Raw genomic sequence first — 27,331 nt, 5'->3', positions numbered from 1 at the left:
GAGAAATGTAGCAGTACCCTTAAACACGTAGAAAGGGAAAGCCAGCCCTCCGTTTGCTGCAAGCGAGAGAGAGAGAGAGAGAGAGAGAGAGAAGCGCCATGGAAGAGAGCAGGAACGAAGCCATTGATGCAACGCATGGGACTAACAAAAGGGAGCCTCTTCTGTTTCCAGACGTTGAGTTGGCGTCGAGAAGCGATCCATCGTCGTGGAGACTCAATCTGCAGGAGTTCCCGGCGCTGCCAGAGAGAGGAGATGGCAATCGAGGTTCCTTCGGTCTCCACCGCCTTCTTCGCACCCCAAGTAAGACTCCTTCACGAATCACGATGGTTTCTCATTTGTTTGAGCATTATATATGTAAATTTGATTTAAAACAACACATCTGCTTCAAAAGGCAATCTTTAATACCTATGAGAATTGCTGCTCTTACATAAAGGGGATCCCGACAATTTTAATTTTTTGTACTTAACGATTAAGAAAGTATATTCAAATGATCTTGTGAATTTTTAATTTTTAATTTTTTTTAAAATAATTATTTAAAAGTATTAAAAAAATGTATGAAAAAAAGGATGGAAAAAAAAAAAAAAAAAAAAAAACAAACAAACAAACAAAAAGCACCGGCCGGATCCCCGTCGGGATCCCATTTGTGGCTATAGAGCCACTCTAATACCTTTACATATAAATATGTATGTATGTCTGTATCTATACGAATATTCGTTGGGCCCTGAATATGTCAATTTAGAATTGAAATAGTTTTTTTATTTTGTTTGTTTGTTTCTTTTGTTCTTTCTTTGCAAGATTTATCGCTCAGCTGGTTTGATTAAAAATGTTTTCCTTATTTCTTTATTTGATGCAATTTGGTTTTTCTTGAGGAAAATTCTACACAGGGAAAAAAAGGTAAAAAAAAAAAATAATAATAAATAAATAAATAAACCTTCGGTAGAGGATTTCTCTAATCCTTTGTGGACGTAGCAACGCCCTTTTCTTGACCGCTGAGCTGACTCAAGCGAGTTACTGATCCATGTGACTCGGTTGTTTGCGTCTGGTATCTGTCAGTGTACTGTTGGCCACGTGACACGACTAAAATGTTTTTCTTATTTCTTTATTTGATGCAATTTGGTTTTTCTTGAGGAAAACTCTACTTTCACAGAGCATCAAACCGAATTTTTTTTAATTTTTATTTTTTACCATTAAGTAAGAGTTTTTAAATGAATATGTGATTTGTTTTTATTTTTAAAAAATATTTACATAGGGGAAAAAGGTAAAAAAAAAAGAAAAAAAGAAAAGCCTTCGGTAGAGGATTTCTGTAATCCTTAGTGGACGTAGCAACGCTCTTTTCTTGACCACTGAGCTGACTCAAGCGAGTTACTGATCCATGTGACTCGGTTGTTTGCGTCTGGCATCTGTAAGTGTACTGTTGGCCACGTGACACGTTTTTCGTAATGGGTAGCGATTTTTTTTTTGGTTCCTTCCAGCACTAGTGGGAGGAGCTTTGGTGCTTAGCCTGAGGTAGAGATATCGTAAACTTTGTATATACTTTATCAAGTCCCATAATCCGATGAAAAATGCAACTTGGTGCCCGGAAAAGACAAAAGAATGCAACTCCGTGAAAAGTTGTTGATAACAGAGGAACAAGTAAGAAACCACAATCTCCCAGCCCCCCCCCCCCAACATAAAAAACACCAAAAAACAAAACAACCAAATATAAAAGAAACAAGATATGTGCACGCGAGTTACCCATTATGCTATTTGAGGAAAAAAAAAGTTACCATTATGTACCACAAGTATATCTATTTAGTTATTTTCCGTAACTATACAAAGCATTTAAAAAGGCCTAATCTTGTACTCATCTAGAAATGCCATGAAAGTAAGCGTTCGTACATATCAAGAGATTACTCGTTTTTTGATAAGTACATCAAGAGAGAATTCTAGGTTGCCTCTATACTTAGGTCTTGCTCTATTTTTTTTTAAATAAACTTCATTTCATTCAATGAAATCGAAGTTATATCTGTAACTAATCAATACAGGAAAAAACTTAGATTACCAGCCAAATTGCTCATCTGTTAGGGCTCCCCTATCCATAAATTTCTTTATGGTGGACATTGTCTTAACTTCTATAAACTCTCTCTTGACAACAGTCAATAGAGAAAGCGCTCTGTTAAAATAGAGCTAAATGACCTCTCTTCCAAAAGAAAAGAGGTACAAACACGCTCTGTTCTCCCAAGGATAGTAAAATTTTAAGCCTAGTGTTCTGGTACTTCTTGCTTTGAAATATGTTCTGTAATTATACTGGCTGAATTTTTGGCTGAAAAGAATTTTAAGAATGTTAAATCTTCCTTCCCCTCAGAAAACCACACACAAACCCCACAAACACTAGCCAGACCTTAACTCTCTCTTAGTGGCTCCCCCGCCCACAAATTTCTTTGTGGTGGAAATTGTCTTAACTTCTATAAACTCTTTCTTGACAACAGTCAATAGAGAAAGCGCTCTGTTAAAACAGAGCTAAACGACCTCTCTTCCCAAAGAAGAGAAGATAGGTGCAAACACGCTCCGTCCTTTCAAGGGTAGTAAAATTTTAAGCCTAGTGTTCTGGTACTTCTTGCTTTGAAATATGTTCTGTAATTATACTGGCTGAATTTTTGGCTGGAAAGAATTTTAAGAATGTTACATCTTCCTTCTTTCCCTCAGAAAATCACACACAAACCCCACAAACACTAGCCAGACCTTAACTCTCTCTTAGGGGCTCCCCCGCCCACAAATTTCTTTGTGGTGGAAATTGTCTTAACTTCTATAAACTCTTTCTTGACAACAGTCAACAGAGAAAGCGTTCTGTTAAAACATAGCTAAACGACCTCTCTTTCAAAAGAAAAGAGGTACAAACACGCTCTGTCCTCCCAAGGATAGTAAAATTTTAAGCCTAGTTTTCTGGTACTTCTTGCTTTGAAATATATTCTGTAATTATACTGGCTGAATTTTTGGCTGAAAAGAATTTTAAGAATGTTACATCTTCCTTCCCCTCAAAAAACCACACACAAACCCCACAAACACTAGCCAGACCTTAACTCTCTTTTAGGGGCTCCCCCGCCTACAAATTTCTTTGTGGTGGAAATTGTCTTAACTTCTATAAACTCTTTCTTGACAACAGTCAATAGAGAAAGCGCTCTGTTAAAACAGAGCTAAACGACCTCTCTTCCCAAAGAAGAGAAGAGAGGTGCAAACACGCTCCGTCCTCTCAAGGGTAGTAAAATTTTAAGCCTAGTGTTCTGGTACTTCTTGCTTTGAAATATGTTCTGTAATTATACTGGCTGAATTTTTGGCTGGAAAGAATTTTAAGAATGTTACATCTTCCTTCTTTCCCTAAGAAAACCACACACAAACCCCACAAGCACTAGCCAGACCTTAACTCTCTCTTAGGGGCTCCCCCGCCCACAAATTTCTTTGTGGTGGAAATTGTCTTAACTTCTATAAACTCTTTCTTGACAACAGTCAATAGAGAAAGCGCTCTGTTAGAACAGAGCTAAACGACCTCTCTTCCAAAAGAAAAGAGGTACAAACACGCTCTGTCCTCCCAAGGATAGTAAAATTTTAAGCCTAGTGTTCTGGTACTTCTTGCTTTGAAATATGTTCTGTAATTATACTGGCTGAATTTTTGGCTGAAAAGAATTTTAAGAATGTTACATCTTCCTTCCCCTCAGAAAACCACACACAAACCCCACAAACACTAGCCAGACCTTAACTCTCTCTTAGGGGCTCCCCCGCCCACAAATTTCTTTGTGGTGAAAATTGTCTTAACTTCTATAAACTCTTTCTTGATAACAGTCAATAGAGAAAGCGCTCTGTTAAAACAAAGCTAAACAATCTCTCTTCCTAAAGAAGAGAAGAGAGGTGCAAACACGCTCCATCCTCTTAAGGGTAGTAAAATTTTAAGCCTAGTGTTCTGGTACTTCTTGCTTTGAAATATGTTCTGTAATTATACTGGCTGAATTTTTGGCTGGAAAGAATTTTAAGAATGTTACATCTTCCTTCTTTCCCTAAGAAAACCACACACAAACCCCACAAACACTAGCCAGACCTTAACTCCCCCTAGTACTTACTAAAAAAAGAATCTTAAGAATGTTAAATACAGTTCCTTGAATATCATGAAAAAAGTTGGTACTACTACAGAAGTTGCTTTCACTTTGGCTGCACCTTCTTACAAAAATGCCATCCACCATTCAACTTTTATTATTCAGAAAAGTTTTAGTATTTTTGGTGAGGTGACACTATCACATTGGTTGGTTGTTTATCCAGCTAGCTTTTCTCAGTGGTACTGAAATTCTATTTGTGAGAGCTCATTCGGATCAAATAATTGTATGGATATACTTGTTTATAATAAAATAGGTAGGAGGTGGCTTCCTTACCTGGGCGTGCCCATAGTAGCACCCTATCTACTGGGAACCTGACAGGAGTGGCCTAGATGGCAGGAAGCCACAGATGCTCCCTCAGTCAAGTTTGAGCCACAATTTAGACTCCAACCCTATTAGGGAAGGAGCTCTCAGTCAAGTTTGGCCTAAAATTATTTTGTATCTTTTAGCAGGAAAGGAAAAAAAAAGAAGAAGGATTATAACTGTAGTCTTACCAGTAAAATTTACTAGATTTATTTTGCTCTGCTGTAATTGTGGTGTGATCACGAGGGAGGGGGGTCCCTTTTCTATTTTTTGGCCCAGGTCCCCTCCCACCACCACTTGACTAGGCCTAGGTAAGGTGGGAGATTCATTTCATTTTTAAACAACGACAACTAAAACAATAATAATAAGAATCCTCAGTTCTTTTGATGACTCGATTGGTAGAAACTTTGTGCAACCTTTTCTTTTCCAGTTTTATCTAATGGGTAGTTGTAAGATTCCACGAGAATTGTGCTTTTGATTTCCAGGATCAACAAGGGAAAAAAATGCAGTCATTACAGTGGGGCCTTTAACTGATACATTTATATAATAAAGTTGAGGTTCTAAGAAACCCCATTTTGTAAAGCATAAGTTTTCAGCTGGTACAATGCTTCTTTGATGTTACAGGAAGTCGCTATTCGTGTTGCAAATGACGTGTATTTTATTGTCAGGCAGTAGTTATCTTGTCAACTGCACTTATAAAAAAACAAGTTATCTTGTCAACTGCTTTGATCATCTTCTGTAGTTGCCATCAAAGTTGAGTGGTTGCCTTAGTGATGTTTTATCAATTCCGAGTGATGGCTGCACATGACTTTTCAAGTTTAAGAAGGAAGCTAGAGATAAGGGGATGGAAATTGTAAGGACTAGAGTTTGGTTATGGATGAAGCCTTTGGATATTACTGACCTTCGTTTATGGCATTTAGAACTTCAAATCATTCACATATGAAAGCAGACAGCTGTTTGTATGAAGACAATTTAATGACCCTTCTGACGATGGCATGAAATATTGCTTAGGATAAAAAAATATTAGATGGTATAAAAGAAGCATTTATACGGATTCTATCCTGTTCTGATCTTCAGCTGTTCTAAAACCTTGAAAACAGTCCATGATTGGTATTCCATCCCATTTCTCCTGAAAGTAATTAAGATAGCTAGCATAGTTCAATGATGCAACTTTTGGCTAGTTTATGTCCTCCTGTTTGGCTGGAATGGAGCAGGATTTCTATCAAATGTGATGCTTTCAACAAGGCATTTCCTGCAAATATGATCCTGAAATCATTGACGCTTACAAATTGATTATTTAAGGTTGGCCAAATGTAGGGTCTTCCCATATTCGTTACTAGTTCTACAACAGCTACTCTTGTATGAATAAATAAATAAAAAGAAAGAATATCTTTTGCCCTTGCAGTATGAAGAGAATTATTCTTGTTAGATGTCTATTGTGCACTTCCATTTACCAACTCAGGCATTCTATGTGTTTTAGATATCTGAATGATGGAGTCAGAAGCTTTGTGGAATAACTCCTTGCACATTTTTTTGGGATCATATAGTAAGCGACTCTAGTAAACCTGACAACTTTGAAGTTGCCCTTAGGTGTTCTGGCAAAGGCACTTCACATATTGCCTATTTCTGTTAGGTTGTTATGCATGTAGTTCTAATATTAGAATCATTTGATGTCTTCTTATCCATTACCATAGTTACTAAGAACTTTTTTGGAAAATGAAACATCATCAAATGATGAATTTGGATGCTTCCATTCACCTTTGATCCCCTATAGTGATGACTTGGCATGAAACTTGTACACTTGACCACAGGGAAACGAAACAAGGTTGCTGATTATTATAAGAAGCAAGAAAGGCTCCTTGAAGGTTACAACGAGATGGAGACCATGACTGAAAATGGTTATTTGCCCGATAGTCCAACAGAGGTTGGTTGTTCTGCTTGCTTTTTTTTAATTGAACTCCCTTTATATAAATCTTGCGATTTTTAAGGGATTTTATTGTTAATATTCTTCTTTTTAATTGAATATTCTTTTTTGTTCAACTTGAGTATTTTGAATGCATTTCTTATAAATAAAGGAGGGCAGCTGAGTTTAATTGCATAAAAAAAATAATTCTATATGACAACTGTTTCTATTCGCAATTTGTTTCCATGAACATGGTTCATGAAAGTTCAAGGTTGCACGGATACCACCCAATACCCCTAGTAAACAGAAACCATTATGCCTTTTTTTTTTTTTTTTAATTTTTTAATTTTAATTTTATTTTTATTTTTTTTTATTGTTAATCTGCAAACATGTTATTCTCAGGATGAGGTGAAGCAGCTTGCAAAAAGTGAGAGGATAGCAATCCATGCATCAAATATAGCTAATGTTGTACTCTTTGCGGCAAAGCTATATGCTTCTGTTCAGAGCAGATCATTGGCAGTTATTGCCTCAACCATGGATTCACTCTTAGATCTCTTGTCTGGGTTTATATTGTGGTTCACTGCACATGCCATGAGAAAACCAAACCAGTATCACTATCCAATTGGAAAGAAACGGATGCAGCCAGTTGTAAGTTCTCTGATCCTATAATTGGTTTCTGTGCTTCTGTCAATTCTTTGGATAATTTTAGCACCACAACTGAAATGTTTTCCATCTGGCCAATAGTGCAAATTCAAGCCCCCTGGCTGAGAGGCATCTATCTTATGCCGAGCACCTTACTTCTAAAGAAAAGACTACTCTTTTAGCTTCCTGTATTTTCTTTTCCAAAGTTCTTTTCAATTTTGCGTATTTCAGTAGATTTGAGTTGTGGATGCTGATAATGAGAATTCATGTGGGCTTGGTTAGTGTTGCATTTGTGCCTCGTGGTTTCTCAGCAATTCATGAAGAAAAGTATTCATCTTAAACTAATTAGCATGTTAACCCCAAATACCTTTTTTTTTGGTAGAATTAAGGTGTTAACCCCAAATACTTTCAAGATTAATGTATGTGTTTTTTATATCCTTGATCCTTCTTGTAATCAATGAAGCAAATAAAACCTTGTGGCTATTTTAACCTTTACTAGTACAAATCCTAGGGGTGAAAAGCAATAAAAAGACATGTATTTGTGTTTGAACTTACTGTAACAAAAGTGAAGCGCTTTTTTTAAGGCTCATGCTGTAGACTCCTCATTTCTTATCTAAATATTGGGCTTAGAGAATATTGAGTATATTAATAACTAGCTCCTATTGTCTGAAGTGTTTTAATGAGAAAATGCATTGAACAAGAAATTTCTTGTATTGATATTGATGAACTTCCCATACACAGCTCGTTTCAGTACATCAAGCAATGAAACAGGAACAATTGAGTGTTGGGAATAAAATGGAGAACCAGTAAAACAATCTAGTCTTTGGAATAAATAGCATCAATGCGCAGAATATGTAGGTTCCAACTATGAATTATGGGTTTGTGCACCCAAGTTATTCTAATAATTATGGCAGATACAGCCAGCACTGGATTTTACTACACTTGCACCATATTGCAAGATATCTATACTAATTTAGTTTGAGTTTGCAGGGCATCATTGTTTTTGCATCAGTAATGGCAACTCTTGGATTACAAATACTGATAGAGTCTGTTCGACAACTTATTTCAAAGGTATGTGATTTTGATGCCACTGCTCCAATAAGTTAAAAGGGTGTAGATGACAGTGGACATGGACACATATTAACTAAAGTTAGTTTTGAGAATTAGCATCTCCGTGGTCTAATGTGTCAGTTATTGGTTTTTGCATAAAGAACTAGTTATGGCATAGTTTCAAGGTAACCAAACGTATGAGTTTCTAGAAAGACCAGTCTGAAATTGTTGATGGAATTTTGTGAATGATCTAAAACTTATTTATTGATAGTTTTAAAATAATCTCCATTTAATGTTTTGATTACAGGCCCAGCCTGAAAGGGATCCCGAGAAGGAGAAATGGATGATTGGAATAATGGTCTGCGTAACTGTAGTGAAGTTTGTGCTCATGGTCTATTGTCGAAGATTTGAGAACGAAATTGTTAGAGCCTATGCACAAGATCATTTATTCGACGTTGTTACTAATTCAGTTGGTTTGGCAGCCGCTGTTCTGGCTATCCATTTTTACTGGTGGATTGATCCTACTGGAGCTATTCTAGTGAGTTCATACACAGCTCATTTATTTGGCTTCTTTCCTTCTTTTCCTTTACTGTAGATAATGGGGTTCAGCTACTTTCAAAGTTTCTATTTTCCTTTCTTAAATCATCACAATCATCAGTATAACCTATCCTGCATAATGAAAGATTTGTACTTCCATTTTATCTATTTTGTTAATAAAGTAGATTACCAATCCTTCCCTTTACATGGCTCTGTATAAGTGGCATGAGGATGGGTTTTTGGTTTGCTACTTGTACTCAAAACTTTGTCTATTTATGATGATTTCTTGAACCTGTGATGCAGATCGCTGTATATACAATGGCTACTTGGACAAGGACAGTGATTGAGAATGTATGGTCACTAATTGGAAGAACAGCACCACCTGAGTTTTTGGCAAAGTTAACATATCTAATATGGAATCACAATGAAGACATCAAGCACATTGATACGGTTAGAGCGTACACTTTTGGTTCTCATTATTTTGTGGAGGTTGACATAGTTTTGCCACAAGACATGCTTCTAAACAAAGCACATAATATTGGTGAGACGTTGCAAGAGAAGCTTGAGCAGCTCCCTAATGTTGAGAGAGCCTTTGTACATATAGATTTCGAGTATAGTCACAGGCCCGAACACAAGATCGCGATCTAATGGGAATGACAACGATGGTGGTAGTAATGATTAGATCTCAACCTATGCCAGAACATCATTTATCTTGAGTTTTCCAGCGCATGTATTTAATAGATTGAGCATCACTGGACAGTCTCTTATGCTAGTCCTTGATATGCAAGCCCTTTTATTGAAAGAATTTGGATGATTTGTGAGTTGGAACTTCAAGATAAAGCTTTTAAATCCTGTCAATAGTCATAGACACCTTACACTAGTCCATTGGAGCTACACTGTATTTGATTCCTCGTTGTCCTGCCATGCAAACCATCAAATATCAGTAATTACATGCCTGTTGTAAGGGAGAATACAAAAATAGAATAAAAATGGCTATCTGATGATGATATCAATCAGAGTAAACAGCAGACGGTAAATTTGATTCATCAAATCATCATGATGATTTCAGGAACCTCAGCCTCCTTATCATTCATGAAACGTCTATTTAATCATTCATGAAACGTCTATTTATTTATCAAAAATCCTATCCAATATATGTAACTACTTATGGATTTAATGGCTCTTACATAAGCTTATACTAATTGCAACTTTGAAAGCTAACGACAGTGGCCAGTGAGATAATTATGTATCCCTTGTTAAAGGTACCATTAAATTATGATAAGAAACTCTTATAGTTTAAACTCTAAACTATTAAAATTGAAATGGTGCGGCTATTCGGACCCGGTTAGGATATCCATATCCACGTTTGGAAATTAGCAGAGTAGTTAGAATGGATATTTAGTCCTCATGTATTAATGAGCCTAAGTCTAATGAAAGCCAAGTGGCCAAGTACGAGACTAATGATTGGTCAATTTGGTCTTACATATACATTATAGATAATGAGATAGATAATGCCTCCAATTGATCGGGAAGGTGATTTCTCTAATTAATACGGAGAGTTTCAAGATAGACTGTGGAGGTCATGACTCACCTCTATATATAATATATAATGGTAACACGTTTATTCATTCATACACTTGTTTTGAGATCACTTCTCTAACTTAGGAATCCAAGTTCCACTGAGCACCAAACTTTTATCCTCATTTCGTTACAGGTTATCCGTGCTATGGATAGTGTAAAACACCTTCTTAACAATGATTAATATTAGAATATAAGCCTACATAGTTTGGACTTATTTGGAGTTGTTACTATTGAAAGCAAAGCCACTTCTTGGTAAACCAAATTGAGTTTAATCTCAAAGATAAATAACTTAAAGATCCCTTATTATTTATGAAAGATAAGCTTTTAATTAATAACAATTTGGGATTGTGACAAAATAAAAGTCATCTTGAAATGTAAATTTATACCTAGATTGAGTTAAGCTTTTCTGTGATGGCCACAAAAGTTGTTTAGATATTTATTATATATAAGGTGGCCTTTGAACTTGGGGTACTTTGGGAAATTGGGACATATCATGAATGTTAATTAACATTATCTTGTTTAAAAGAAGGTGACTAATCCCGACCACCCCTACCATAAAAGGAGATCGAAGATGGTATTGTGGGATGCCTAATCATTGAATTTCTCACCAAACAACGTCCATTTTTTGGATTCAATCGCTGAATTTGCTTTATATTAATTAGTACTGAAACCAAGTTTTGTAAAGTTATGAGTAATGTTATATACAGTCATAGAATGTACAAACATCACGCAATTACTTTGAAAAAAGTGAGATTCACGATTAAAAAGTTAGTTATTTTTTTCATGTAGATCTCGTATTACTTCACTTTTTTCAAAGAGAATGCGCAGCACTTGCATAACCATGACTGCAAATATCATTTATATGTATATATATTAATATGTGAAAATCTATTGTAATTATTTGTAAGTTATTTGATCGTGAAGAATATTAATTACACTGTAAGATCCACATATTATAATTATCTCTTTCTAGCTTCCCAAATTAATTGTGAAAAATATGGTAAAAATATATAAGCACAATAATCTCAACTCATCTCATTTTAATATCTGAATATTATTTAAAGATAAATATTACTTTTCAATTTTAAATTTTAAAATTTTTCATTTAATCATTTCTTAATCATTACAAATTTTATAAACTTCCGAACAAAATATAAAAAATAATTCAACATTGTCAAATCTTAAAAAAAATTAAGATTATAATAATATTTTAACTGTATAATATTTTTATTTAACTTTTTTTTTATTCTTTTTCAAAATTCTATAAGACATATTAATTTAAATCATTTAACTAAGATTTTTGTCATAAGATTAATTTTTTCCCTCTTATTTATAAATTTTTCATCTCTATCTTTTGTAACCGGATGAGGATAAAAGTTAGGTAAATACCGTCAATTGCTGAGAAGGCAGGGTGGTGTTATTGCAAACTTTGCATGCGCACTCCTTGGAAACTTCGCGGTGATTTCCATGATAATGTTGTTGAGGGAATCCAAATGTCTATAAGATATCACGATGGCATAAGCAGTAAAACATATATTCCATTCTCCAATGGAAGTTTGATAGATAGTAGATAGAGAGAGTGAGAAATGGGCCAGAAAAAGCAACGTTAGGTAAGACACTTTTAGGTCGCAACTCCAAGTATTGCTTTTGCGCATGAATCTTGAGTGGTACACCTTGACCTAGCTCTCTTCCAAGCGTATCCCTTATCCCCGTCCTTTCAGGTTTTTTTTTTGTCCAGAAAATGTTACAGATTATTCTTCGAATTATAATCTTTTTATTATTTTAATTTCTTATAATTTTTTATTAATTTTTTTATTAATTTGTAAATAATTTTTCAAATCCCTTTTAAAATTTCTTTTTTCTTTGGTTTGAGTAATTGGACTTTCTATTATATAAATATTACTTTACAAATTAAGTAATTTTAAGGTTTAGAGCGTAGGAGAGATAAGAACATGAAGTAGATTTTCAAGTATTTGTTGACTATTTAATTATATTCCAAGAATAGCCATAAGTATTTCGTCTCATTAATTTAGTTTCTGTTTCTTTCTAATTTAGATATTAGAGTCTCGAAATAAACTTGGACAAATTTCAATCCATTGAAATAGGCTAATTGTAGTTGGATTAAAGGAAAATGTGGGTTTATATTTTAAAAAGAGACGTTGAAATCAAAATATAATTTGTGAATCTCTAACTTTGAATTACAGCCACCCATCTGCTTTTAAGGACCGGTTCGATTACATAAAATTAAATTATTTTATTTTATGTTATATAATTATTATAATTTTTTTAAATTTTAATATAAAATATAATAAATAATTTAATTTTTTAAAATATTAAAATAAAATTAATATTAAAAAATTATATTATAATAATATTTTATTTAACTTTCAACAAAATATCTCATATCATTTCATACGAGCAATTCTAAACCTAGAGATGTGACTAATTTGCGAGTTTCTAATTTTGTAAGGCCAAAGCACGTAACATGCATTAAAATAATTATTATAGTATAGTTTGTAATCGAACCATGCCTGTCAACTTGTTCAAGGGAGGGCAATAAATACCCTTGTCGTGTGAATGCATACATAAAAGGACAAAAATATATTTAATATTGAAGTTAAAATCCAAACAGTACTGTCACGTGCATACATATCGATCACTTACAACTTCACACGCACATTAAATACATTTCCAATGTTTTAGTTATAAAATAAATAGGTTCAAATGTCAGTCTATCAGCAACTATGGAAAGGTTCAGATTATATAATAACTCAAGTTGTGTTTAATTTCCATATTATAAATGAGTAAGATTTTTATTGATACTTATATCCCATATTTTATATAGAGAAGAGTAACGTTATATACATTTTACTAGTGTGCAAATCTTGAAACTTTTCTTTAAATAAGTGGAACTTATTCTTAATTTTTTTTTTTTTATATAGTCTCCTATTTATTATAATTTTTTAGCTGAAATACACACCGCTTATACAGTATGAGATTTTACAATTTAAATTTTTTTAAAATAATATTACGTATAATTATAAATTATATAAGTGTCTTTTAATTAATTTTTTTTATATAAATTTTATATTTATTTATTTTTTAAAAAAATTATGCGACATTTACGTAATGTAGATAACAAATATCGTTTTTTTTTTCTTTTTAATTTTTATGAAAAAAAAAGGAGATATCTTCCAAATGAATTTTGAATGGAATGGACAACTTTAACCTTCTCTTTATTTTTCTAGAACTCGACTATATAGTAAGGAGAAAGTTGACAGAAATGATATATTGTACGTGACACACTGAGGTATTCCCGAAAGTTTCGTGTTTATAATGATATATGGCGAAAGTAAGAGGTCCGGAATTTACGTAGAGTCCATACTTGAGGTGTAACCACTAACCACCCTGTGGTTGTTACAAACTTTGCATTATACGATTACGAGAGGCAAGTCTACTTTATGAGGGATACATGTGAGTCCACAAATCCTTTAAAACCTAGATAGGGAAAGCCTGCCCTTCGTTTGTTGAGAGAGAGAGAGACAGAGAGAGAGAGGAGCGTCATGGAAGAGAGCAGGAACGAAGCCATTGATGCAACGCATGGGACTAACAAAAGGGAGCCTCTTCTGTCTCCAGACGTTGAGTTGGCGTCGAGAAGCGATTCATCGTCGTGGAGACTCAATCTGCAGGAGTTCCCGGCGCTGCCAGAGAGAAGAGATGGCGATCGAGATTCCTTCATTCTCCACCGCCTTCTTCGTACCCCAAGTAAGACTCCTTCACGAATCACGGTGGTTTCTCATTTGTTTGAGCATTATATATGTAAATTTGATTTAAGAAAACACATCTGCTTCAAAAGGCAACCTTTAATACCTATGAGAAATGCTGCTCTTACGTAAAGGGGATCCGACAAGTTTTTATTTTTTATTTTTACTTGATGATTAATAAATTAGTTTTTAATGATGTAGCAATTTTTTTTTTTTTTAACAAATTATTTAAAAACATTAAAAAAATGTATGAAAAAAAGGGAAAAAAAAAGCAGTGCCGGATCCCCCGTCGGGATCCTGTAGAGCCACTCTAATACTTATACATATAAATATGTATGTATGTATCTATACGAATATTCGTAGGGCCTGGAACTGAACATGTCAATTTAGAATTGAAATAGAGTTTTTGATTTTGTTTGTTTGTTTATTTTGTTCTTTCTTTGCAAGATTTACCCTGGCTCAGCTGGTTTGATTAAAAATGTTTTTTATTTTTATTTTTTATTTATTTATTTGAAACAATTTGGTTTTTGACTGAGCTGACTCAAGCGAGTTTACTGATCCATGTGACTCGGTTGTTTGAGTCTGTCATCTGTCAGTGTACTGTTGGCCCCGCGACATGTTTTGCATAATGTGTAGCGATATATTGTTTTTTTTTTTCCCAGCACTAGTGAGAGGATCTTTGGTGAATAAAACTCTTAATAGATCTTTTCATCCAATATTTTAAAATACATTATTAAAATTTATCTTTTTCTATTTTAAATATTGATTTTTACAATATGTCATCTATCAGTTTATCTATTTTTTTTTCATATTATTTAAATAAATTTTTTATTCTTTTTAAATATTTCATTTCTCCCAATAAATTTACAATATCCATATATTTTTTTATATTTGCAATTTGTTTTTATATACAGTGTAGAATAATTAAGTCCTATACACATAAAACAAAAATATATAAGCCAAATAAAAATTAAAAATAAAATCAAAATATGAAAAAATTGGTTTAAAAATATTTCCGAATAATAAAAAGAATTTGCTTAAATATTAAAAATCGAAATAAAAGAAAATTGAAAAGTAAATGAATTATAAAAAATAAAAATATATTTAAATGATGAACAGTACCATAGCCAAATGTATTTTACATTTTATTTTACATAATCGGATGTAGCTCTTTTTAAGAATAATTTTTCAAATAATATATATTTTTTATATAATACAAAAGCTATTGAGATTGATCTTAGCCCAAGGTGGAGATATCGTAAACTTTGTATACTTTATCAAGACAAAATAATTTTTTTTTCCCATTGAGGGAATGTCCCATAATCCGATCAATTTTACTCTGAACATGATAAGTATTGGGTCATTTTGCTCTGAAAATGCAACTTGGTGCCCGGAAAAAACAAAAGAATGCAACTTTTGTGAAAAGTTTTTGATGACAGAGGAACCCATATTGGGATATTAGAATAAAATAAGGACCACATCATGTCAGAAACAAGAGACGTGCACGCAAGTTACCCATTATGTTGTATAAAAAAAAAGAACCCATTATGTATCACACATATATCTATTTATTTATTTCCCGCAACTATACAAAGCATTTAAAAAGGCCTAATGTACAGATAAGTTGCTTCGATTCGTCCATCCAACACAAAAAAAAAAAAAAAAAAGGGCCTAATCTTGTACTCATCTAGAAACGCCATGAAAGTAAGCGTCCAAACATATCAAGAGAGAACTCGTTAGGTATATCTTGAGAGAATTCTAGGTTGCCTCTTTATTTGGGTCTTGCTCCCTTTGACATGTCATGGAAGGGTAGTAAAATTTTAAGCCTAGTGTTCTGGTACTTCTTGCTTAGAAATATGTTCTGTAATTAGACTGGCTGAATTTTTGGCTGAAAAGAATGTTAAGAATGTTAAATACAGCTGTTAGGATATCATGACAAAAGTTGGTACTACTAAAGAAGTTGCTTTCACTTTTTTTTTTTGATAAATAAGAAGTTGCTTTCACTTTGGCTGCAACTTCTTACAAAAATGCCATCCACCATTCAACTTTTATTATTCAGCAAGAGTAAAGATATACACAGCTTTTTTTATAACTCTGGTTTAAATGGAGGATGGTTATATAATATTTCAAATTAAAATAAAAAGTTTTAGTATTTTTGGCGAAGTGACACTATCACATTGGTTGGTTGTTTATCCAGCTAGCTTTTCTCAGTGGTACTGAAATTCTATTTGTGAGAGCTTCTTTGGATCAAATAATTGTATGGATGTACTTGTTTATAAAAAAATAGGTAGGAGGTGGCTTCTTTACCTGGGAGTGGCCATAGTAGCACCCTACCTCCTGGGAACCTGACAGGAGTGGCCTAGATGGCAGGAAGCCATAGATGCTCCCTCAGTCAAGTTTGAGCCACAATTTAGACTCCAACCCTATTAGGGAATTCAATGATCCTTAGGCAGCTAATTGAGAGTCCACTTGGGTGTAACCCATGACCTAGTACAGCTAAACCACTTGGAAGTAACCCAAGAACCATTGAGCCACCACCCTTGGTGCTGTATGAATATTATTTTATTCATTCAGCAAATTCAGTTTCCATTATTGCAGGAGTTGTGTCATGTGTGGTTTGTTCTTCTACGTTTAAGCGCATGTTTGGGGTTGCGGTAGAAAATATTACTTTTAACTTAAAGCTTATAACTTAGAGCTTAATGTAATAAGCTCTACTATTAAAAAGCTATTTATTGTTTGGGATTCATATGTCTATAGCACTTTTAAACATACTAATTTGTTTGGAAACAAATTTAAAAAGCACTTTTTAACATAAAAATGACATAAAAGGGCATATACTTGATAAAAATAAAATATTATAATAAAATAATAATAAAATAGTCTAATAGATCTTTCAATAATTATAATGAAAAAAAAGAAATTTCTTCAATGATGCATAAGTGATAGGAGAAGAATAAAAAATATTGATGGGCAAAGTCTTGAGTAGATTATACGGGAATAATAAAAAATATAGATTGACAAAGTTGTCAATGTGCTAAAATGATGAGGGTCATTTCATAATGTACATAACACGGTAAAATAGGGATTACTTTTTCTAAAGTGCTTATGACAAAAAGCATCACTTTGGTGCTTTTGTTGAAACGTAGTTTTCTGCTTTTTCTTGGTTTAGAAGTACTTTAATGTAAAACTACCAAACGGATAAATTTTGTCATATAAGCACTTTATACCGTTCTACCGCACTTTTTAAACCTCCTACCGCAATTCCAAACAGGCCCTAAATCTAGTTAATATCTCAAAGTAATATATAACACCTGTCAACATTATTTGTTGCAAAAACCCCAAGATGCTCCCCTAATTTCACCAAAGCATGATGATGCACCAATTAAGAAAAATGTGAAATGTGAGAAAAAAATTTGACAAGTTTCAAATTTGATTGAAGATATTAGGAAAATATAACCACATTGGGGTGGTCCTCTGTTGCCTATCAGCAAATTAAGCAACATAAAATGAAAGAAAAAAATGAGACAAGCTTCAAATTTGATTAAAGATATTAGGAAAATATAATCAAATTGGGGTGGTCCTCTGTTGCCCTTCCTACCTCAGCCCCTATTAATGAAGACTTGGACAAAATGCACTTTCAGATATATAAAAGAGAAAGTTGAGAACAAAGAATTCTTGGAAGAGGAAAATCTTTTGATTGCGTTTCGATTGAAGATCCATGTCTTTCTCTAGGTTGGAGAAATGATGCTATATATATATATATATATAGATGTATGTATGTGTTAAGGAAACAATGAAAAACACCTGTGCCTTTTTGTAATCTAACTTAGCAGCGTCTCCTCCAAAAGATGTTAAAAATAAACTCCTTTAACACGTTAGTCTATTGTGGACATTTGACTGATAAAAAGAAAAGACGAAAGGTCAATTTTCCTATTGTTAATACATAAACTTATTTTGTATCTTTTAGCAGGAAAGAAAAAAAGGGGATTATAACTGTAGTCTTACCAGTAAAAGTGACTAGATTTATTTTGCTCTGCTGTACTTGTGGTGTGACCATGAGGCAGGGAGGGTCCCTTTTCTATTTTTTGGCCCAGTTCCCCTCCCTCCACCACTTGACTATGCCTAGGTAAGGTGGGATATTCATTTCATTTTTAAACAACAACAACAATAATAATAATAATCCTCAGTTCTTTTGATGACTTGATTGGTTGAAACTTCGTGCAAACCTTTTCCTTTCCAATTTTATCTAATGGGTAGTTGTAAGATTCCACGAGAATTGTGCTTTTGATTTCCAGGATCAACAAGGGAAAAAAATGCAGTCATTACAGTGGGGCTTTTAACTGATACATTAATATATTAAAGTTGAGGTTCTGAGAAACCCCATTTTCTAAAGCATAAGTTTTCAGCTGGTACAATGCTTCTTTGATGTTACAGGAAGTCCCTATTCGTGATGCAAATGACGTGTATTTTATTGTCAGGCAGTAGTTATCTTGCCAACTGCGCTTATAAAAAAAAAGTTATCTTGTCAACTGCTGTGATCATCTTCTGTAGTTGCCATCAAAGTTGAGTAGTTGCATTAGTGATGTTTTATCAATTCTGAGTGATGGCTGCACATGACTTTTCAAGTTTAAGAAGGAAGCTAGAGATAAGGGGATGGAAATTGTAAGGACTAGAGTTTGGTTATGGATGAAGCCTTTGGATATTACTGACCTTCGTTTATGGCATTTAGAACTTCAAATCATTCACATATGAAAGCAGACAGCTATTTGTATGAAGACAATTTAATGACCCTTCTGATGATAGCATGAAATATTGCTTAGGATAAAAAAAATATTAGGTGGTGTAAAAGAAGCATTTATACGGATTCTATACTGTTCTGATCTTCAGCTGTTCTAAAACCTGGAAAACAGTCCATGATTGGTATTCCAACCATTTCTTCTGAAAGTAATTAACATAGCTAGCATAGTTCAATGCTGCAACTTTTGGCTAGTTTACGTTCTCCAGCATGGCTGGAATGGAGCAGGATTTCCATCAAATGTGATGCTCTCAACAAGGCATTTCCTGCAAATATGATCCTGAAATCATTGATGCTTACAAATTGATTATTTAAGGTTGGCCAAATGTGGGGTCTTTCCATATTCTTTCCTAGTTCTACAACAGCCACTCTTGTATGAATAAATAAATAAAAAAAAAGATCTTTTGCCCTTGCAGTATGAAGGGAATTAGTCTTGTTAGATGTCTATTGTGCTCTTCCAATTACCAACTCAGGAATTCTATGTGTTTTAGACTTAAGATATCTGAATGATGGAGTCAGAAGCTTTGTGGAATAACTCCTTGCACATTTTTTTGGGATCATATAAAAAGCAACTCTAGTAAACCTGACAACTTTGAAGTTTCCCTTAGGTGTTCTGGCAAAGGCACTTCACATGTTGCCTATTTCTGTTAGGTTGTTATGCTTGTAGTTCTAATATTAGAATCATTTGATGTCTTCTTTTATCCATTACCATCGTTACTCAGAACTTTTTTGGAAAATGAAACATCATCATATGATGAATTTGGATGCTTCCATTCACCTTTTATCCCCTATAGTGATGACTAGACACCAAACTTGTACACTTGACCACAGGGAAACGAAACAAGGTTGCTGCTTATTATAAGAAGCAAGAAAGGCTCCTTGAAGGGTTCAACGAGATGGAGACCATGACTGAAAATGGTTGTTTGCCTGAAAGTCTAACAGAGGTTGGTTGTTCTGCTTTCTTTTTATTTAACTGAACTCCCTTTATACAAGTCTTGCGATTTTTTAAGGGATTTTATTGTTAATATTCTTCTTTTCAATTGAATATTCTTTTTTGTTCAACTTGAGTATTTTGAATGCATTTCTTATAAATAAAGGAGGACAGCTGAGTTTCATTTCATAAAAGAAATAATTCTATATGACAACTGTTTCTATTCACAATTTGTTTCCATAAACCTCTGGTTCATGAAAGTTCAAGGTTGCATTGGATACCACCCAATACCCCTACTAAACAGAAACAATTATGTTTTTTTATTTATTGTTAATCTGCAAACATGTTATTCTCAGGATGAGATGAAGCAGCTTGCAAAAAGTGAGAGGATGGCAATCCATGTATCAAACATAGCTAATGTTGTACTCTTTGCGGCAAAGCTATATGCTTCTATTGAGAGCAGATCATTGGCGGTTATTGCCTCAACCATGGATTCACTCTTAGATCTCTTGTCTGGGTTTATATTGTGGTTCACTGCACATGCCATGAGAAAACCAAACCAGTATAACTATCCAATTGGAAAGAAACGGATGCAGCCAGTTGTAAGTTCTCCAATCCTGTAATTGGTTTCTGTGCTTCTGTCAATTCTTTGGATAATTTTAGCACCACAACTGAAATCTTTTCTATCTGGCCAATAGTGCAAATTCAAGACCCCTGGCTGAGAGGCATCTACCTTTTGCCGATCACCTTACTTCTAAAGAAAAGACTACTCTTTTAGCTTCCTGTATTTTATCTTCCAAAGTTCTTTTCAATTGCGTATTTTAGTAGATTTGAGTTGTGGATGCTGATAATGAGAATTCATGTGGGCTTGGTTAGTGTTGTATTTGTGCCTCGTGGTTTCTCAGAAATTCATGAAGAAAATTATTCATCTTAACTAATTAGCATGTGTGCCCCAAATATATATTTTTTTACTTAGAATTAAGGTGTTAACCCCAAATACTTTCAAAATTAATGTATGTGTATTTTTATTTCCTCAATCCTCCTTGTAATCATTGGGGCAAATAAAACCTTTTGGCTATTACAACTTTTACTAGTACAAATCCTAGGGGTAAAAAGCAGTAAAGAAACATCTATTTGCGTTTGAAATTACTGTAACAAAACTGTAGCAATTTTTTCAGGCTCGTGCTGTAGACTCCTCATTTCTTATCTAAATATTGGGCTTAGAGAATATTGAGTATATTAATAACTAGCTCCTATTGGCAGCAGTGGTTTAATGAGAAAATGCATTGAACTAGAAATTTCTTGTATTGATATGGGTGAAGTTCCTATACACGGCTTGCTTCAGTACATCAAGCTATGAAATAGGAACAATGGAGAATAAAATGGAGAACCAGTAAAACAATCTAGTCTTGAGAATAAATAGCATCAATGCTGAGAATATGTAGGTTCCAACTATGAATTATGGGTTTGTGCACGCAAGTTATTCTAATAATTACAGCAGATACAGCCAGCACTGGATTTTACTACACTTGAACCATATTGCAAGAAATCTATACTAATTTAGTTGAGTTTGCAGGGCATCATTGTTTTTGCATCAGTAATGGCAACTCTTGGATTACAAATATTGATAGAGTCTGTTCGACAACTCATTTCAAAGGTATGTGATTTTGATGCCACTGCTCCAATAAGTTAAATGGTGTGGATGACAGTGGACGTGGACACATATTAACCAAAGTTAGTTTTGAGAATTAGCATCTCAGTGGTCTAATGTGTCAGTTATTAGTTTTTGCATAAAGAATTAGTTATGGCATAGGTTCAAGGTAACCAAATGTATGAGTTTCTAGAAAGACCAGTCTGAAATCGTTGATGGAATTTTGTGAATGATCTAATACTTATTTATTGATAGTTTTAATATAATCTCCGCTTAATGTTTGATTACAGGCCCAGCCTGAAAGGGATCTCGAGAAGGAGAAATGGATGATTGGAATAATGGTCTGCGTAACTGTAGTGAAGTTTGTGCTCATGGTCTATTGTCGAAGATTTAAGAACGAAATTGTTAGAGCCTATGCACAAGATCACTTATTCGATGTTGTTACTAATTCAGTTGGTTTGGCAGCAGCTGTTCTAGCTATCCATTTTTACTGGTGGATTGATCCTACTGGAGCTATTATAGTGAGTTCAGACACAGCTCCTTCATTTGGCTTATTTCCGTCTTTTCCTTTACTGTAGATAATGGGGTTCAGCTACTTTCAAAGTGTCTATTTTCCTTTCTTAAATCATCACAATCATCAGTATAACCTATCCTGCATAATGAAAGATTTGTGCTTCCATTTTTATCTGTTTTGTTAATAAAGTAGATTACCAATCCTTCCCTTTACATGGCGCTGTATAAGTGGCTGAAGGATGGGTTTTTGGTTTGCTACTTGTACTCAAACCTTTGTCTATTTATGATGATTTCTTGAACCTGTGGTGCAGATCGCTTTATATACAATGAATACTTGGACAAGGACAGTGCTTGAGAATGTATGGTCACTAATCGGAAGAACAGCACCACCTGAGTTTTTGGCAAAGTTAACATATCTAATATGGAATCACAATGAAGACATCAAGCACATTGATACGGTTAGGGCGTACACTTTTGGTTCTCATTATTTTGTCGAGGTTGACATAGTTTTGCCACAAGACATGCTTCTGAACAAAGCACATAATATTGGTGAGACATTGCAAGAGAAGCTAGAGCAGCTCCCTGAAGTTGAGAGAGCCTTTGTACATATAGATTTCGAGTATAGTCACAGGCCCGAACACAAGATTGCGATCTAATGGGAATGACGATGATGCTGGTGGTAGTAATGATCAGATCTCAACCTAAGCCGGAACATCATTTATCTTGAGTTTTCCAGCTCATGTATTTCATAGATTTCAGGTATGGTTTGTTAGTAAGATGAGAATTTTGAGTTTTAAGATAAAACATTAAAATATTATATTTTAATATTATTATTATTTTGAGATTTGAAAAAGTTAAAAAAAAATTGAATTATTTGTTATATTTTATATGAGAATTTGGAAAAATTGTAATGATGAGATGAGAATTTTGAGTTTGAGGTCAAAACTTTGAGGGGCCAAACTGAACCGCATCACTGGACAGTCTCTTATGCTAGTCCTTGATATGCAGGCCCTTTTATTGAAAGAATTTGGATGATTTGTGAGTTGAACCTCAAGATAAAACTTTTAAATCCTGTCAATAGTAAAACAAATGCAGGAAGCCTTATTCCCTCTTTTCACTTCAATTATAGCGGCAACATATAAAAACATATTGCAGGTACGCTGGGCAAATACATGAGAAATCACACATTGCTATATGACGCAATCAGTTAGATGAGTAATGCAAAATTTATATGGGAAGGTATCATAGACACCTTACACTACTGATTTGATTCCTCCTCGTCCTGCCATGCAAACCATCAAATATCAGTAATTACATGCCTATTGTACGGGAGAATACAAAAATAGAATAAAAATGGCTATCTGATGATATCAATCAGAGTAAACAGCAGACAGAGTAAATTTGATTCCTCAAATCATTTCCTTATATGAAGATGATTTGAGGAACCTCAACCTCTATCATTTATGAAACATCTATTTATTTATCAATAATCCTATCCAATATATCTAACTACTGATGGATTTAATGGCTCTCACATAAGCTTATACTAATTGCAACTTTGAAAGCTAACAACAGTGGCCAGTGTGATAATCATGCATCCCTTGTTTAAGGCAAAAGTACACTCCACACCATTAAATTATGATCATATATTTTTATGGTTTAAACTTTAAACTAATTTTTTATTTTTTTGATAGAAAACTTTAAACTATTAAAATTGAAATAGTCTTAAGAGTTGTGCATCTACATCCCCATCAAGATTTTTTAAAAATTGGTGGATACCTGTTTGGGTAAAACTGGTTACAACCCAATCAGATAGCCGGTTTTAGATTATAAGCAAAAACCGGTTATCTGGATTGTAACCGGGTTAATTTGGTCTTAACCTTTTTCTTCCCCCTTGCATTATTTCATATGCAGGAAAATTTCAATAAAAAGAAAAATGGCACACTGAAAGTATGGAACTAAAAGTGCTAAAATAAGTATGAATAGATACCTTAAAAATCTATAAAATCTAAAAACAAAATAAAAAGTGTAAAGATTAAAAATCTAAAAAGCAAACAATTTTATAAACAAATACAATCATTCTTTGTTCTTTTATTATTTTGGACAAGGTGACCTATTACTGATATTTTGGACAAGGTGGCTATGGTTAACAAACAGAAGTATTTTGGACAAGGTGACCTATTAGAAGCACAACTGGGCTTGAGACCATCTTTTACTTGGAGAGGTATACATGCAGGCCTGGAGGTTCTTAGAAAAGGACTGTTGTGGAGAATAGGAAATGGCCATAATGTGAACATCTGGTTAGCCAGTTGGATTCCATCCCTGCCCCTCAACAAGGTCCTTACCCCATGTAGAAAATGGAAGGACTCTCTACTCTAGGAATTATTCTCTACACAAGAAATAGAGGCAATCAAAGCAATCCCCATATGCCTTGTGGATGGAGAAGACAAAATGATTTGGCAACCCACCAATAATGGTCAATTCTTAGTTAAAAGTTGTTACCACTTGCACAGGTCAATGCAAGCTGAACTAGAAGGGGAACCATCCTGTAGAGTGCGAGATAAACAAGTGTGGAAGACAATATGGAAGCTCAAGAACACACCAGCAATCAAGATGTTTATATGGAGAGCATGTAGTAAGGCTCTCCCTACCTTGGCAAACTTGAAAAGAAGAAGAGTTGTAGACAACTCATATACTATCTGCAAACAGTTTCTTGAGACATCAAGTCATGCATTATGGGGTTGTGTAGCTGTGCAGGATGTTTGGAACCAAATCAGTAAGAAGATTCAAGAAATGACATGCCATAGTGACCTATTTTTTGATATCTAGTCTACTCTAGTGGAGGTGTTGGACACCAATGAACTTGGGAAAGTGGCTGGTATTTCAAAAGGAATATAGAACAGGAGGAATGAACTCCTTCATGTCAAGAATTTCAAGCATCCCACCAAGGTATATCAACAAGCACTAGTAGAACTGACTTCATACAAAGATAGACTCCAAGTCTTAGGGAAGATCACACAAGTGGAAAAAGCCAGCTGAGAATCAATTCAAGGTCAATTGGGACACGACTGTAAGATCAGGGGAAGGAAAAATTGGCATAGATGTCATAATTAGAGATCACACAGGTCAAGTTGCTGGTGCTGTTCATGCTCAAAGATCCTTTAGGGAGAGGCCTTTTGATGTAGAGGCTTATGGCTTACTGCTAGCAGCGGTGTTCATCAAAGAGATAGGAATACAACAGGTCTGCATAAAAGGAGACTCAAAACAAGTGGTGGACTTGACAACAAAACAAGGTTTGGACTGGAGTATGGGAGGATGCCTTATTGAAGATGCAAGGAAAATACTGAATTCGTGTGCAAGATAGAGCATTTCACATGTTCCTCATGAAGCAAACAAGGCAGCTCACCAGTTGTCACAAGATGCACTAGGCTGCACAGATGATGTTTTTGATATTGAAATTTGTCCATCATGTATTATGTTAGTGGTAACCCAAGAAATGATGTAATTGTAGTACTCTATGCTTGTATGTACCATAGAGTCATCTGTTACACTATATTTCTGGTTTTTTAATGAGATAAGATCTCTTATAAAAAAAAAAGTGTAAACATAAAAAAAAAAAAAAACTGCAACTCACAAGTCTTAAATAATACACCAATAACTCAAAATACCAACATAGTAAATAATTAATCTCTTTACGATATATTCCAATAGTCTCTTGTATCCTTTGGCACATACTCAAAACTGGTAACCCACTTGTGCCTTTCAAGCACTTATTACTCTACGCTCAACTAGTTCCACCCATGTTTCATATTTCTGATTTTTAGCTGGCACTGCAGAGTCATTTGAAAAATATTAGAGATAAAAAGATGAGATTATCAACAACTTAGTAAACAACGCTCCTATACTAATATGTAAACATGAGTCATTTACAAAATGTATAAGACATACAATTATCAAAATAGTGGAAATATTTCTAGAAACATTGCATAAAGAGACCTTCGGCACAATTATATTGAAACAACATTAGCAATAGAACAGAGGCCATATTTACCCTATGGTAGGGTTGTGCATTCTATGGATAGCCAAACAAAACATAAATCACTAAGTTAGAAAAGCGATTGCACTAAAAAATCAAAGATCACCATTTTACACCTGTGGCGAGGTCAGACATCAAAGGCCATTGTTTTACACCCATCGCAAGGTTAGATATCGGAGGCCACCATTTTACACCTATGGTAAGGTCAGACATCATAAGCCAAAATTATAAACCAGGATCGTAACCAAAATGGAATAGAATACTAATAAGACAATATCATACAATCAGAAAACTATTTCAGATTCCATATTCATAGTTTATGCAATAGAGAAACATAATGTAAAAGTTTGCTCATGTCTACACTAGTCATAATAAAATGTTAGATGTCAAAGTTCAGAATAGATTAGTGTGAAAAATAACTGAGGTTGTTTTCGTAACAAAATATGCAAGTTTTCACAAAATCAACTTCAATCAGTATTAGGCAGAATTTAGCATAAGAATATTGCTTGCATGACTTTTGCAGTATACTATCTAAGCTTTGAGCTTGAACAGAACCGGTATCCCAACCTAATCCAGAATATCACTAATATATAAGAATCTCATATTAACATAGAGTCATACTACAAATAAAATTCTAAAGTCTAAATTATAGTTCAATTTGAGCCTAATAAACAACCCATAAATCAAAATAGTCCATCATGGTGTCTTGGTTTTATTAAGGCCCAAGCACAACATCCAGTGCATCACTTCACCAACTCGGATTCATTGAAATTTTACCCTAATGCACATCACAATATACATTCTTTCCCTCATCTGACCACCACAATCATAAACAAGGAACCTCTAATTGCCAATAAATCATGAACTCATTCAACTACACATATAAAATGGGGCAACCCAAACTTCCAATGGGCACAATTACAAGAGATACTAATTTAATGATGGTAACAAGGCCAAAGCTCGAGAGTACATTTCCAACTCTCGGAGTAGTAATCGGTTAGGTTCGATGGTGTGATTGCATTGTCTATTGATGCTTGGGATGTTTTGTGATATTGAAAATACATCAAAACTCCGATAATGATGAGGTGGCACATGGCAAAAGCACAAAATCAGACTGAGTGAGGTACTACAAAAGAGTAAATAGGTATAAATATGGGCTTACGTTGGTGGTGTTGTGGCATGGAGTATAGCAACACTCACAATGGAGAGAGAGAGAGAGAGAGAGAGAGAGAGAGAGAGAGAGAGAGAGAGAGAGAGAGAGAGAGAGAGAGAGAGAGAGAGTTAATGACTGGCATGGCATTGCTACTTGGAGAGGACGAAATGACAAGGAAGACAACATGGGCTAAGTTCTTGTAGAGCAAAACAGATGGATGAATTTTGATGACCTAACATTGGAAGCGTGAACGATGACCTAATTGAGTGGCAACCACAACGAAGAGAAAGGAACTAGTTGGAGAAAAGGTGGCGCGCGGGGGGGGGGGGGGAGGGGGCTGCAAAAAAGGGA

General features: G+C 34.3%; 2 protein-coding genes across 4 annotated transcripts; both read left to right on the top strand.

Annotated features, from left to right (window-relative positions):
- On the top strand, window positions 1–9,436 carry LOC122281089 (metal tolerance protein 10-like). Its single transcript, XM_043092352.1, has 6 exons — window positions 1–300; window positions 6,236–6,348; window positions 6,730–6,975; window positions 7,960–8,040; window positions 8,327–8,557; window positions 8,860–9,436. The coding sequence occupies exons 1-6, from the start codon at window positions 99–101 to the stop codon at window positions 9,202–9,204; spliced, it is 1,218 nt and encodes a 405-aa protein (XP_042948286.1). The 5' UTR covers window positions 1–98; the 3' UTR covers window positions 9,205–9,436.
- Window positions 13–22,635, top strand: LOC122281088 (metal tolerance protein 10-like). 3 transcript variants are annotated; one of them, XM_043092349.1, is made up of 7 exons: window positions 14–72; window positions 13,667–13,902; window positions 19,528–19,640; window positions 19,984–20,229; window positions 21,204–21,284; window positions 21,569–21,799; window positions 22,103–22,635. In XM_043092349.1, exons 2-7 carry the CDS (start codon window positions 13,701–13,703, stop codon window positions 22,445–22,447), a joined length of 1,218 nt encoding a protein of 405 aa, XP_042948283.1. In that variant the 5' UTR covers window positions 14–72; window positions 13,667–13,700; the 3' UTR covers window positions 22,448–22,635. The 3 variants fall into 3 exon arrangements, with proteins under 3 accessions (XP_042948282.1, XP_042948283.1, XP_042948285.1); XM_043092348.1 differs by lacking the exon at window positions 21,204–21,284 and having other exon boundaries at window positions 13–74; XM_043092351.1 differs by lacking the exon at window positions 14–72 and having other exon boundaries at window positions 13,505–13,902.
- Window positions 22,636–27,331: the final 4,696 nt, after the last annotated feature.

This window comes from Carya illinoinensis, chromosome 11, assembly GCF_018687715.1.
Source record: "Carya illinoinensis cultivar Pawnee chromosome 11, C.illinoinensisPawnee_v1, whole genome shotgun sequence".
NCBI lineage: Eukaryota > Viridiplantae > Streptophyta > Magnoliopsida > Fagales > Juglandaceae > Carya > Carya illinoinensis.
The sequence above is the reverse complement of the archived record's forward strand: the minus strand, read 5'-3'. Positions and strand labels throughout refer to the sequence as shown.

Coding starts and splice junctions, on each gene's coding strand:
- LOC122281088 (XM_043092349.1), top strand. CDS start 13,701: ATGGAAGAGAGCAGGAACGAAGCCATTGATGCAACGCATGGGACTAAC. Junction 20,230..21,203: donor AGAAACGGATGCAGCCAGTT/GTAAGTTCTCCA, acceptor TTGAGTTTGCAG/GGCATCATTGTTTTTGCATC. Junction 21,800..22,102: donor ATCCTACTGGAGCTATTATA/GTGAGTTCAGAC, acceptor CCTGTGGTGCAG/ATCGCTTTATATACAATGAA.
- LOC122281089 (XM_043092352.1), top strand. CDS start 99: ATGGAAGAGAGCAGGAACGAAGCCATTGATGCAACGCATGGGACTAAC. Junction 6,976..7,959: donor AGAAACGGATGCAGCCAGTT/GTAAGTTCTCTG, acceptor TTGAGTTTGCAG/GGCATCATTGTTTTTGCATC. Junction 8,558..8,859: donor ATCCTACTGGAGCTATTCTA/GTGAGTTCATAC, acceptor CCTGTGATGCAG/ATCGCTGTATATACAATGGC.